The 15,759-nt window shown below is 36.5% G+C and overlaps 1 protein-coding gene across 3 annotated transcripts in view; it reads right to left on the reverse strand.

Moving 5' to 3' along the window:
- The window catches only part of PRDM5 (PR/SET domain 5), a 206,842-nt gene that overhangs the window by 71,678 nt on the left and 119,405 nt on the right, over positions 1–15,759 (reverse strand). For all 3 annotated transcript variants that reach the window (XM_060011850.1, XM_060011849.1, XM_069540664.1), the window contains 3 exons: positions 14,958–15,051; positions 11,315–11,475; positions 8,057–8,150 (listed from right to left, as the gene is read on the reverse strand). In XM_060011850.1, the coding sequence (XP_059867833.1) occupies positions 8,057–8,150; positions 11,315–11,475; positions 14,958–15,051 (349 nt within the window). The remainder of the gene's footprint in view (positions 1–8,056; positions 8,151–11,314; positions 11,476–14,957; positions 15,052–15,759) is intronic.

A 15,759-nucleotide genomic window follows, 5' to 3' on the forward strand; every position in this document is an offset into this window, starting at 1 on the left:
ATAAAGGAGCAAGATAAAAATGCACCAGACCTGACAAATGAAGAGGAAATAGGCAGTGTACCTGAAAAAGAATTCAGAATAATGATAGTAAGGATGATCCAAAATCTTGGAAATAGAATGGACAAAATGCAAGAAACAGTTAACAAGGACCTAGAAGAAATAAAGATGAAACAAGCAACGATGAACAACACAATAAATGAAATTAAAAGTACTCTAGATGGGATCAATAGCAGAATAACTGAGGCAGAAGAACGGGTAAGTGACCTGGAAGATAAAATAGTGGAAATAACTACTGCAGAGCAGAATAAAGAAAAAAGAATGAAAAGAACTGAGGACAGTCTCAGAGACATCTGGGACAACATTAAACGCACCAACATTCGAATTATAGGGGTTCCAGAAGAAGAAGAGAAAAAGAAAGGGACTGAGAAAATATTTGAAGAGATTATAGTTGAAAACTTCCCTAATATGGGAAAGGAAATAGTTAATCAAGTCCAGGAAGCACAGAGGGTCCCATACAGGATAAATCCAAGAAAAAATATGCCAAGACACATATTAATCAAACTGTCAAAAATTAAATACAAAGAAAGCATATTAAAAGCAGCAAGGGAAAAAATACAAATAACACACAAGGGAATCCCCATAAGGTTAACAGCTGATCTCTCAGCAGAAACCCTACAAGCCAGAAGGGAGTGGCAGGACATACTGAAAGTGATGAAGGAGAAAAACCTGCAACCAAGACTACTGTACCCAGCAAGGATCTCATTCAGATTTGATGGAGAAATTAAAACCTTTACAGACAAGCAAAAGCTGAGGGAGTTCAGCACCACCAAACCAGCTTTACAACAAATGCTAAAGGAACTTCTCTAGACAAGAAACACAAGAGAAGGAAAAGACCTATAATAATGAACCCAAAACAATTTAGAAAATGGGAATAGGAACTTACATATCGATAATTACCTTAAATGTAAATGGACTAAATGCTCCCACCAAAAGACACAGATTGGCTGAATGGATACAAAAACAAGACCCTTATATATGCTGTCTACAAGAGACCCACTTCAGACCTAGAGACACATACAGACTGAAAGTAAGGGGATGGAAAAAGATATTCCATGCAAATGGAAACCAAAAGAAAGCTGGAGTAGCAATTCTCATATCAGACAAAATAGACGTTAAAATAAAGACTATTAGAAGAGACAAAGAAGGACTCGATCCAAGAAGAAGATATAACAATTGTAAATATTTATGCACCCAACATAGGAGCACCTCAATACATAAGGCAAAAACCAACAGCCATAAAAGGGGAAATCAACAGTAACACATTCATAGTAGGGGACTTTAACACCCCACTTTCACCCGTGGACAGATCATCCAAAATGAAAATAAATAAGGAAACACAAGCTTTAAATGATACATTAAACAACGTGGACTTAATTGATATTTATAGGACACTCCATCCAAAAACAACAGAATACACGTTTTTCTCAAGTGCTCATGGAACATTCTCCAGGATAGATCATATCCTGGGTCACAAATCAAGCCTCGGTAAATTTAAGAAAATTGAAATTGTATCAAGTATCTTTTCTGACCACAACGCCATGAGACTAGATATCAATTACAGGAAAAGATCTGTAAAAAATACAAACACATGGAGGCTAAACAATACACTACTTAATAATGAAGTGATCACTGAAGAAATCAAAGAGGAAATTAAAAAATACCTAGAAACAAAGGACAATGGAGACACGACGACCCAAAACCTATGGGATGCAGCAAAAGCAGTTCTAAGGGGGAAGTTTATAGCAATACAAGCCCATATTAAGAAGCAGGAAACATCTTGAATAAACAACCCAACCTTGCACCTCAAGCAATTAGAGAAAGAAGAACAAGAAAACCACAAAGCTAGCAGAAGGAAAGAAATCATAAAAATCAGATCACAAATAAATGAAAAAGAAATGAAGGAAACAATAGCAAAGATCAATAAAACTAAAAGCTAGTTGTTTGAGAAGATAAAGAAAATAGATAAACCACTAGCCAGACTCATCAAGAAAAAAAGGGAGAAGACACAAATCAATAGAATTAGAAATTAAAAAGGAGAAGTAACAACTGACACTGCAGAAATACAAAAGATCATGAGAGATTACTACAAGCAACTCTGCCAATAAAATGGACAACCTGGAAGAAATGGACAAATTCTTAGAAATGCACAACCTGCCAAGACTGAATCAGGAAGAAATAGAAAATATGAACAGACCAATCACAAGCACTGAAATTGAAACTGTGATTAAAAATCTTCTAACAAACAAAAGCCCAGGACCAGATGGCTTCACAGGCGAATTCTATCAAACATTTAGAGAAGAGCTAACACCTATCCTTCTCAAACTCTTCCAAAATATAGCAGCGGGAGGAACACTCACAAACTCCTTCTACGAGGCCACCATCACCTTGATACCAAAACCAGACAAGGATGTCACAAAGAAAGAAAACTACAGGCCAATATCACTGATGAACATAGATGCAAAAATCCTCAACAAAACACTAGCAAACAGAATCCAACAGCACATTAAAAGGATCACACACCATGATCAAGTGGGGTTTATTCCAGGAATGCAAGCATTCTTCAATATACGCGAATCTATCAATGTGATAAACCATATTAACAAACTGAAGGAGAAAAACCACATGATCATCTCAATAGATGCAGAGAAAGCTTGTGACAAAATTCAACACCCATTTATGATAAAAACCCTGCAGAAAGTAGGCATAGAGGGAACTTTCCTCAACATAATAAACGCCATATATGACAAGCCCACAGCAAACATCATCCTCAATGGTGAAAAACTGAAAGCATTTCCACTAAGATCAGGAACAAGACAAGGTTGCCCACTCTCACCACTCTTATTCAACATAGTTTTGGAAGTTTTAGCCACAGCAATCAGAGAAGAAAAGGAAATAAAAGGAATCCAAATTGGAAAAGAAGAAGTAAAGCTGTCACTGTCTGCAGATGACATGATATTATACATAGAGAATCCTAAAGATGCTACCAGAAAACTACTGGAGCTAATCAGTGAATTTGGTAAAGTAGCAGGATACAAAATTAATGCACAGAAATCTCTGGCATTCCTATATACTAATGATGAAAAATCTGAAAGTGAAATCAAGAAAACACTCCCATTTACCACTGCAACAAAAAGAATAAAATATCTAGGAATAAACCTACCTAAGGAGACAAAAGACCTGTATGCAGAAAATTATAAGACACTGATGAAAGAAATTAAAGATGATACAAATAGATGGAGAGATATACCATGTTCTTGGATTGGAAGAATCAACATTGTGAAAATGACTCTACTACCCAAAGCAATCTATACATTCAATGCAATCTGTATCAAACTACCACTGGCCTTTTTCACAGAACTAGAACAAAATTTTTCACATTTTGTATGGAAACACAGAAGACCCCGAACAGCCAAAGCAATCTTGAGAAAGAAAAATGGAGCTGGAGGAATCAGGCTCCCTGACTTCAGACTGTACTACAGAGCTACAGTAATCAAGACAGTATGGTACTGGCACAAAAACAGAAATGCAGATCAATGGAACAGGATAGAAAGCCCAGAGATAAACCCACGCACATATGGACACCTTATCTTTGATAAAGGTGGCAGGAATGTACAGTGGAGAAAGGACAGCCTCTTCAATAAGTGGTGCTGGGAAAACTGGACAGTTACATGTAAAAGTATGAGATTAGATCACTCCCTAACACCATACACAAAAATAAGCTCAAAATGGATTAAAGACCTAAATGTAAGGCCAGAAACTATCAAACTCTTAGAGGAAAACATAGGCAGAACACTCTAGGACATAAATCACAGCAAGATCCTTTCTGACCCACCTCCTAGAGAAATGGAACTAAAAACAAAAATAAACAAATGGGACCTAATGAAACTTCAAAGCTTTTGCACAGCAAAGGAAACCATAAACAAGACCAAAAGACAACCCTCAGAATGGGAGAAAATATTTACGAACAAAGCAACTGACAAAGGATTATCCTCCAAAATTTACAAGCAGCTCATGCAGCTCAATAACAAAAAAACAAAAAACCCAATCCAAAAATGGGCAGGAAACCTAAATAGACATTTCTCCAAATAAGATATACAGACTGCCAACAAACACATGAAAGAATGCTCAATATCATTAATCATTAGAGAAATGCAAATCAAAACTACAATGAGATATCATCTCACACCAGTCAGAATGGCCATCATCAAAAAATCTAGAAACAATAAATGCTGGAGAGGGTGTGGAGAAAAGGGAACACTCTTGCACTGCTGTTGGGAATGTGAATTGGTTCAGCCACTATGGAGAACAGTATGGAGGTTCCTTAAAAAACTAAAAATAGAACTACCATATGACCCAGCAATCCCACTACTGGGCATATACCCTGAGAAAACCAAAATTCAAAAAGAGTCATGTACCAAAATGTTCATTGCAGCTCTATTCACAATAGCCCGGAGATGGAAACAACCTAAGTGCCCATCATCGGATGAATGGATAAAGAAGATGTGGCACATATATACAATGGAATATTACTCAGCCATAAAAAGAAACGAAATTGAGCTATTTGTAATGAGGTGGATAGACCTACAGTCTGTCATACAGAGTGAAGTAAGTCAGAAAGAAAAAGACAAATACCGTATGCTAACACATACATATGGAATCTAAGGAAAAAAAAAATGTCATGAAGAACCTAGGGGTAAGACAGGAATAAAGACACAGACCTAGTGGAGAACGGACTTGAGGATATGGGGAGGGGGAAGGGTGAGCTGTGACAGGGCGAGAGAGAGTCATGGACATATATACACTAACAAATGTAAGGTAGATAGCTAGTGGGAAGCAGCCGCATGGCACAGGGATATCGGCTCTGTACTTTGTGACCGCCTGGAGGGGTGTGATAGGGAGGGTGGGAGGGAGGGAGACGCAAGAGGGAAGAGATATGGGAACATATGTATATGTATAACTGATTCACTTTGTTATAAAGCAGAAACTAACACACCATTGTAAAGCAATTATATCCCAATAAAGATGTTAAAAAAAAAAAGAAAAATGGAACCAGACTGAACATTAAAATATTACAAAGCACAAAAAAAAACTCACGTGATTTCATAAGAAAAAATAATAAAGAGAGAAAAGTGAATGTATAGATCTCAAAATGTGAGCTTTATCATCATAGAAGCAAAATAACTACATAAACCCATCTGGTCACTGAGCCAGGTTCCAGCTTGGAAGGGAAAATGGATGCACGTGATTTGGAGGACAGGACAAAGCGAATAAAAGAGAAGCAGGGCTTCCCTGGTGGCGCAGTGGTTGAGAGTCCACCTGCCGATGCAGGGGACACGGGTTTGTGCCCCGGTCCGGGAAGATCCCACGTGCCACAGAGCGGCTGGGCCCGTGAGCCATGGCCGCTGAGCCTGCGCATCTGGAGCCTGTGCTCCGCAACGGGAGAGGCCACAACAGTGAGAGGCCCACGTACCGCAAAAAAAAAAAAAAAAAAAAAAAAAAATAGAAAAAAAAAAAGAGAGGTAAAAGCAGCATTAGTCCATGCAGGAAAAGAAATCCACGCCAGGACTGTTATGGAAGGCCAGATACTGCCAACCCGCCAGGTCTCCGCAGCCACCTCTGTTGCTTGACACCGACCACTTCAAATACAGCCCCAGCCATGCTGCCAGGCAACTGTCACCAAAAACACAGGTTTCACATCAAAATAACTCAAAGAAGAATTGTAAAATGTGAAAATGAAATGAGTCTGATTTTAAACAGAAAAATCCAGTTATAAGTAAATAATAATTGTAAATAAATAATTATACAACTATCTGTGTGGACATACATAAACACATAGGCCACCTTTATGTTTTTACTTTACTTATTTAAATGTATATGCTGGCTGACTGTGCCTTAGCACTGTTGTCTGAATTTAGGTGGCCAGTTTTCTTGATCAGAAACCAATAAACCAGAACCTGTACAACATTTAAATAACCAAATCATATAAAAAAGATTTGAATTTTTAAAAATATTCTTTAGATTACAGATACTATAGAACATGACAACAAAAAAACCCAGAAATATTTATTAATATTTTTATCACAGAGAATTCTTGGAGCTCAAAAAAATCTTATTATTATTGCAACTTTGTAGCAGATAATAATTAAAATTTTAGAAGATATTACTAGTTTAAGTTTATTCTTCTCCACTGCCCATCCTCTACAAGTAAAATAAAATGTAGGCTCATGGAATTCTCAAGGATGGAATTATTTTGAATAATCAAGTGTTCTATGATTGGATTCATCTTTTCTATGCTGAAATACATGTTTTAATGCATTCTGAACAATAATCACTGCCTTTTAAAAACACACTATATCAACCATAATTCAATTACATGATAATGTCTCAGGGCATTACTCTAAACTTATTACTATGATACACAGAAATAATACACTTTCCCCATCTCCTAGTTGCCCTCCTTCCACATACAAATTATACACACAAGCACACACATACAGACATAAAATCTGCAGAGCAAATTATAAGTTACATTTTCAGGGTGGCACAAAGACGTCTTCTAAGAACTACGGATCCAGAATGGAAGGCTGCTGATTTCACTCTCGCCTTTAACCATGTCTGCCACAATTCCGCATGGCCCCCAAAACACAGAAGAGAGTGGTGCCCACTGACGTCAAAGACTACGCTGTTAGGTTCCGGGGCTGGCCTGGGACTTCAGAGCTCTCTCTCCTCTCTCTTCATCATTTACTTGCCTCTTCTGTACAATCAGGACATGGTGCTAACAGTCTCTGGCACTATTTTAAGTCCACCTGTCCTCAGCATGATTCTCTACTGCCCTTTTCTTTTTGCTTCTCTCTACTTTTCTTTTTGTTGTGTTCTGTTTCTGCTACACATGTTGGACTGTGTCCTGAAAGCCTCACTTTCTGTAGATACTTCTAGTCAAGAAGATCTCCTTTCCTTCTTTAGGGCGCCCATTATTCCACAGCCATCATGTATAATGCTTGATCTGTTCTTGGTTATATGTTTCATTTGAAAGCATTTAAGAGGCTATTCTAAGATGACAACTACTAAGTTGACCTACGCTTTTCAGCTTTAGCCAGAAAATTTCCAAAATAAGAAATTATGCTGCATGGCTGTCCTTTTTTTTCCCCACCTTTGTATAATAATCACAGTATTATTCTTTGACCTGCTTAAACTAACATTTCTTCATTCACAACACAGTTATTGTGCTAAACACTGAGCTAGGAGCTAGGGACACAATGATAAAGAAAGTCAAATACTACGGCTCTTGAATAAAAAGCTTCAGCAATTTAATCCAGTTACACAGTTTACCAAACACAGTCCAGCTACTGAGAACCACTTAAGATTCACACACAATAATCTGGCTATCAAAATTAAGAGTATTCTTTCAAGTCTTTTCAAGAACTTCTCTACATGACAGATAAAACCCAAACAAAGTTCTTTGAAGAATATTTAGCTGTTCATTCACTAGAGCACAGCCCTCCCTCATGGGAGAAATTACACAGGAAGTTGTAAGAAATGAAGAAAACCCTTTAGGAAGCAATCCATGGCATAACAGATATTATGGTCACATCACCCTTGCATCCAATAAAATCTTATAGCATTCAAGCCACATTCCAAGGACTTTTTACATTTTAAAAGGTCACATTTGATGCGAGTTACAGGAGGGATTTTTAAGAGGAGGCCCTTAGGCTTCTGTAAAACTGCTACACCCTATTCCATCTATTAGAATAGTATATAAAGTAAATCACAGTTATTTCACAACCAAACATTAATCAGTTGCCACTTTAGATATTTAACTTAGTTTGGGAAAGTGTACTTATTCAAAATTTTTCTAGAGTAAGAAACTAGATGCTATAAAACTTTACAAGAGAGGAAATAGTCAAGATTAATTCTTAATCTTGGAGTCATTTTGTAAAACTATAAACTCCTTCTCTTGGAAGAATTTGATTTCTCTACGTTGTTTTTATCTACATACCTGTGTGGCTACGGATATGAACTCTCAGTGTACCACTGCTGGCAAACTTCTGGCCACAATATGGGCAGATTTTCTCCTTTTCTCCTGTATGTGTCTAAACGGAAAGGAATAAAAAAGGTTGAGGACAAATATAAAGAATGAGGTTAAAATGATTAAGTGCCTCTGACAACAGTAAATCCTTTTTTTCCCAGGATTATGTTCCTTTAAAATGATTTAATATCACAATGAGATTTTAAACAATTTATCATGGTTATTCCCACTGGTTCAAAAAAACCTCTTAGAATCATGTGTTAGTGTTAATTTGAAAATAACTCTGCAGTTTACATTTTAAGCCTTTATGGAGCCCCCATGTAAAGATGATTAAGTTATACAAAGCCAGTATATGTTAACAAAACCGCATAATCAAAATGGGGCTACAGCTGCCCTTGACTGCTGCCAAGAAACACTTCCTTAGAAGCACTTTTCACATTCTTTGTGTGTATTTAGTGCTTGAGGACAGAATTAATCTCAATAAAGTAATCTGTTACTTGCATTATGTTTGTCAGACTGGATTGATTTTACTGCAAAGCAAAAAGGAGTATAAATCTTATTTGATCTTTAAATTCAGCAGGTGTTAACTGAACAGTCAATTTGAAAGATCACTGCTGCCTTCAGTACCTTTAACCTGGACATAAAACCACCACACAAGAAAAGGTGAATGAGTATCACCAAAGCCAGTTTCAATACAATGTTAAGAGAGGTCAAAGAAAAAAAGAGTGACCTCTCCCAAAAAAGGAGGCAGATGAGGTGTTTTAAACTTGTCTCACAATCTCATCAGGCAAGCAGTGTTTCTACCAACATCAAAATAGGTCATTCCAATAAATGAGGCGACAGAGCTACTTTTCAAGTCCCATTGGTTTTCAAACTTAGGAGGAGGGAAAAGGAGAAGGAAGCCATTACTTCACATTCTCTCAGACCCTTTTTAGAATTGTTAGCTTCAATGATAACCTGAATATGAACAAAAGCATATAGTGGATCATCCGGGTTACCACCACCGTCACAAAACAGAACTTCCAGGGCCTGTTTCTTCTGCCTTTGTTTTTACGCAAATTACTGGCAAATATTATTATTGGAATTGCCATGAGCTAATGTAGAAAGAACAGGAAAGGTTTTTTAAAAAGGTTTTTTAAATAGAGAAATATTTTAAAATATTTTTATGGGATAGAGATGGGATAGAGAAAAAAGGGTGGGGTAATTATGTCAGAACCTGACAACCTCGAGGAACCACTAACTTAGCAAAACATTCTCATCTTCCATATGAAATCAATTGTTAACTTTAATATAATTGGTTTATAACCTTATTGGTTGATATTTAATTTATAAATTTTCATATTTGAATTATAATCTATATTTGGATATACACTATCATATTTGTAATTTTTAAAAGAGTTATAAATGAAATATCTTAGTCAACTTCAGTGTCCTCTAGATGTTTTTCCCTTGAAAAACATTTATATTACATTCAAGTTTGAGGAATACAGTCTAATCAACAGCCACACTAGCCAATGATACTGTCTACAACAAACATCTCCTTGATTCTTCAATTGGCAGCACTTAACTTTCCATTTTCATTACAAGTTCTTATACAAAACAGTTATACATTCTTTACACCTCAGTAAGAGCTGTTACTCCCATGGTCCACATTATGGTTCAATTTAAAGGAAATGGTATAACATTTTAACATATAACAGACCTGTGTTCTTCTCACTCCCTGACAGAAGGGACAAAATATGGCAATTCTTTCCTGATTAATATAACGTTGTTTGGGAATGGTATACATCTATTATTACAACATGGGATTATTCCAAACAGGAAACTACCAAGTTCTTCGTAGTACGTTTATAAAATCCACAGGATTTCTTTTGCTGCTACATAAGTATTTCATTGTTCACCTACTTATATTCAGTTACTTATAGTACTTCAGTAATGTGAGTTTCAAACTAAAGGATACTACGGCAATATTAATTAAAATACTTAAAGTATTCTTTTTGGCTTAATTCAAAAATATATATTATTATTAGGTACAGAAATTTGACTGGTTGGTATTGTAAGATATTGAAAGTATAACACTACAAAATCTTAAATATGGTTGGAAAGCATGGAAACATCACTATGAGAACAATATTGGATAAATGTATGAGACAAAAATGAACAATGCACCACAAAATATATTCTATGATAATCTGTTATTGCAGACAAACAACTATATCTTTCTGGAAAATTCACTATACTTTCCCTCATTGATTAAAACATAATAAAAGTCTATTAAATTCATGAAAAAGTAATCCAATCAAAGAAAGTTGAAAGATTATTCTATTCAGACCTTTGAAAAGAGAAGACAGTATCATTATTAATCAGCATTAAAGATACAAGAAAAGAAAGTTACTCAGTCCAGTTCTTTTGAAACAGCTGTATTAAAGACAGGTACCAAAATAAAAGTCATAATGACACAGAAGCCACTTCACATTCACTAGGCAGGACACGCCGAGCAGCAGAGACTACCACATTTCACAGTCATTTCTGAAGTCAACATTAAAACTTTCAACTGCATTAGTTATAATATGAATTTTGCTATTTAAAAAATATACTTAAAATGTATTTAATCAACAAGTAAAAATAACCTGTTGATTTGCTGGAGGTAATTAGCATAACACAAATAAGATAATCTCCAAATCACCATCAGTATGAACATCATTTTATTCAAGTTGAGCAAATACTTATCAAGTCCCTGTTCTGTACCAGGAATTTCCCTAGGTCCTAGGGATGCAAGATAAAGAAGGACCACTCTAATCCTAGAAGAAGTCAGTCTAATAACTTGTCAATAGACAGCTGAACTAGCTTTGAAAAATAAAACTATTAAAGCTCTACTCAGTATCTTTAAAAAAAGGAACCTATGTTAATCCAAAAATGTATAAAGTCGAAAAGCTCCCGTTCATCGAGTACACTGTAAGACCCACCTATCAGCATCGTTTAGGACTGTGTAGCATCCATACCTGAATCTAGGTTTGCTTTCATATGACAAATATATTCTCTTCTGATAAAATGAAGAAAACAGACATTTGCTAAAGAGCTGCTATCACTCATGGGTTTCGTATTTGTCATTTTGAGTAAATATGTTGATAAATTCATATAAAATTGATTATCACATGATAATTAACATACACGCCTGTATGGTTAAAATACGTAATCCATTCAAACTCACGGAAGGCTTCTACTTACTTTCTTATGACTTCTAAGCACTGAAGGTGTAACAAATGCCTTATTACACAGCTCACATCTGTACTTCTTGTGTCTTTCATGAACCACCTGGACATGAACATTTAAGGTGTCCTTCCTTTTAAAGGTAGCATCACAGTGATGACACTTGAAAGTCCTCTCACCTTAGAAATGAAAAAGCCAAATAAGAGAAACACAGACACAACAGCAGGGTGCTGTTAACTCCCCCTCACATGTACTAGATTTACGGCTGTTTTCTCCAAAAACCCAGCTTTACAGCTCTAACAATTTATCATAACCATAAAAGGTCACTTTTCCAACAACTGTTCAGTTCCATATTTGCTCATTCCCTGTGTGAATCATGTGGGGGGGAGGGAGAGTCCTTTAACCTTCGTAGATTCTCAGTACCTTTAACTGGAAAATGTGGGGACTGAATTCGCTAATTTTCTAAAGGTCCTATGAATTTTCTTTAAAAGTATGTATTTCTAAGGCAGGGGCTTGAGTTTGACAAAAGGTCTCTGTTCTGCAGAGTGAGTTGCCTTTGGGGCCCCTCCTGAACTCCCCTCACCCCACCATTCTCCCTCTGGCCTTCAGGGGCAGAGGCAGAACTGGCTCCCAGGCAGTAAACTGGAGGGAAGCCCCTGAAGGCGGACTGTCAGAGCAGATCCTTCACCCCGGGACAGGAGAGGGCTACAACTCCACTATCTCAGGAACTTGGCCTGGAGGCCCCCTAATGCAGTCCTTGGTCTGCTGTGAAATGGCTAGGGAAGGGCTTCAACTTCCAGGCTCTCAGACTGTTTGGGGGCTGCCTCTCAAAAAGGCAGTTGGGTTGGGGCAGGGGGACCCAGAGTGGCAACTGCCCTTGTCTACCCTAGAGCCCCTCAAAGGGCACCCCAGCTCTAGGGCTGGGGTCTAGGGCTGTACCCTAGAGTCCAGCGGGGGGCCTCCACCACCTGGCCCCTGGCAGTGCCCTCAGGCCCCTTTTCTTTCCTGGGCAGGGGACCCGTGGTGGGACACAGCGTCTTCCGAATGCGTCCTGGAGAGGGTACCTGGGAGGGTTTTCACCTTCCCATCAAAGAGCCTCGGCTTGCAGGAAAGCAACTCCAGAAGCTATGTTTAGGGAGTTTATGGGACTTTTTAAACTTTCATACCATGCTATGTCTAAAGTCCATTTTAAATACATTTTAAGTGATCAATGTACACAATTAGAAGATAGTGAATCTCCCAGAAAGATATAAAACATATGTAGCGTGTATAAAGACAGACTAGTATTGGCATATATTTTCCCTTTTTACAGAACAATTTTAATAGCACAGATTCAAAAAGTATATTCACTATGAGATAAAATATGCAGGTAACTGTCTACATCTAAAGAAGAGATTACCTCAATTTCAACCAAGCTCTTCCACCTGCCCTCCATTTAACTAACATAAATTTAGAAATGTGAAGATCCTATTATTTCGTCACACCAAATTTAAGGAAGGAATGACAAGAAGAACGAAAATAAAAAGGAAAAGGCAAATTACCCTCCCTTTGTCTTTTCAAACAGAAGTATGGCTCTTTAAATTCTCTTAAAGTCTCTAAGGAAGTTGTTGAGTTGCTGAAATTCGATACTTGAAACCAAGTCACACCAAACCATGCATGAACTGTATAGATTCTGAGAGCTGTGTTTATATGCTGCCTTTGTGCTTTTTTGTTGCAGGGTGTTATTGTTGTCACCTAGTTTGTCTTCATATATCTTTCTAGATTTATTTAAAATTTTATTGATATTTGTATAAAATGTATAACCAGTGAGAGTAAAAGGACAAGTGACATAAAATTGTAAATGTTAATAATACCAAATCTATTCAGGCACTGGAAAAAAATACTCCACGATTGCTCCTAACAAAGTATTTCCATTAAATTATTAAGTGAATCAAAGTATTGGTTCCTGTACGAAAATCTTATTCAAGCTATACCAAGGAGGTCCATACCTTTCTTCTTTCATATTTTAATTCCAGATTTTTTGTTTTAAGTTTATCAGAACTTTAAAATTCTGATACGAGGTTTTATCAGATTTCTTTACCTTAAATTTATCAGGATTTTTCCCTATCTTAAAACCAAGAAGCTAGCTAGTAACCTGCCTTTTGGTTTTCAGTGTATTAGGAAATAACAATAATTTCCAAAATAATTATGACATCTTATTTTTCATATTTGGAGCCACAGTGCTGATGTAAGTTTCTAAAACAATCCTCATGTTTTGAAGTTAAATGGGTTTTAACTTTCCTATTGTACAAGACAAGATCTAGTCTTTTGTCCTCTCTATTTTAGCCATTTTCTTTATCAAATGACAGCAAAATGGGATGGAAATTCCTGCTGTTACATGACATATTTTATTTCTTAAATGCAGACCTCTTCTTTATAAGGAAAATGGAAAATGGTGCTAACAGCTTCTCCAGAGCTGTAAGGTGAATACAGAATGACATGAGATCTCAGCACTGTCTTTCCTATAGGAAAAGACGCATTTCATCACAATCATTACCACTCAATAAATATAAAAACTTTAGTATCTTTATTATTTTTCATTTTAGATACTTTGACTTGACCAGAGAAAATTTCTTCCAAGATCTGTACAATCAAATGTCAAGACTGTTTTGCTTTTCTCAGAAATATTAAAAATTTAATAAGCATTAGAAACTTGTTAGAGGATGTTCTACTGATTAAACATGTTAGAGGATGTTAGAGGATGTTCTACTAATGTTAGAGGATGTTCTACTGATTAAACAATGTTAGAGGATGTTCTACTGAGGATGTTCTACTGATTAAACAAGTCAAGTTAAAAGGAAGTTATTACTTATGTTATACCATTTTTATTTAACTTTAGATACAGTAAAGTAGTAAATCTCTGGTGGCTTCAACATCTGAACACAGAACCCACTTTAAAACTCTGTTTAGCAATAACAATTTCTTCTCTGAATAAAGTGACACGGCTAAAAACTGTGGTATTCTAAAATCAGCTCTCAGTGTAACTGCTAGACAGACTTCACGGTACATAGGTGAATAACTTAATTCCCCCCTACCTCCACCAAAAATTCCTTTGCCAAAAGAAGTAAGAAATCAGAGGCAGTGGAGTAGGCAGGAAAAACACAGGACTAACAGGCTTGGATGCTACCCCCAGTGCTGTGCAACCCTTCTCTGAGTCTCAATTTTCTCAATTCCCCTCCAATGAAGAGGTTAAATTAGATGTTTACTCTGATCCTTTCCAATTTTAAAAGCCTGTGAGCTAATAAAATCATGCCAGATATCTGCATGTTTTAAAGAGTCAGGCATGTTTCCTTAATCATTACATTTAAAAGGGAACAAAAACGTCTGTTTCAGAACAAATTTCAAAGACACTTTACTGAACATGTTTTTATACACAGCTTTTAATAGTGGGAAAAATGATATAAAATAAAATGTCTCATAAAATGATTAATCTTACTGTGGGAAAATAAATCAAGGATAAAGGATGAAAAGGGGAAAGGCAGTTATCGGTCCTTTTTAAGTTTAAAAGCAGATTACATAACTACTTATAGGTCCGCTTCTGTGATGCCTACATTCTCAAAGGTTATAAGAACAAAATATGATATAATTCCTTTGGTCCTCAACTGCCTGGATTGTGACTTACTGTTATGTATAAGCAGGTGTCTCTGCAAAGAAAATGGGGTCCGGAACAAAGCTTTACATTCCTCACACTGGAAAGGCCTCTCTTCAGAGTGGGTCTGCAGATGAAAGAAACAGTGAGTCAGGACTCTCTAGAATCAACTAGTCATTACAATAATTGGAGCCTGGATTCACGATGGCGACCAGGAAAGACAGGAAGGTGGACAATATCCTGCTCCTTCTGGTAACATTCTTCCCCCGTAAAATTGGGAACACAAATAGGCTGTGTTCATGGGAAAAAAATGACTGTATTTTTAACTTCTCAAATTAATTAACTGTAAACTTGATAAACAGTAAAGGAAACTGCTCCTATAATCTCAAATGCTAATCTCAATACACACTGGGATTTCTCAGAATCTACTTTGCAGAGTGAAATGATACGTAATTTCTCTAAAGACTAAACCTCCTTTATCAATGGACAGACTTTATGCTGGTACAACATTTTCAACACAGGCAAAGGAAACTGTATAAGGGAGACTGTTTCCACCCTTTTCCTTCAACTTCACTGACTAACTTCAAATAATTTTCAGTCCTAGGTGCTGCTTTTCCCCTAAATTAAACTAGAACATTTACTCATGTTTTAATTAACACCAGGTATCATTAATTAAATATTTATTTTGGATCAAATGCTATGCTAAACACTTCACATGAATTATTTCACTTAATTCTAATAGCAATTTGATAAATAAAATACCACTAGTGTCTCCATTTTATAGATGAGAAAACTAAGGCTCAAAAAGTTTCAGTAACTTGCCCAATGTCAAGCA

This window comes from Delphinus delphis, chromosome 5, assembly GCF_949987515.2.
Source record: "Delphinus delphis chromosome 5, mDelDel1.2, whole genome shotgun sequence".
NCBI classification, from domain to species: Eukaryota; Metazoa; Chordata; class Mammalia; order Artiodactyla; family Delphinidae; genus Delphinus; species Delphinus delphis.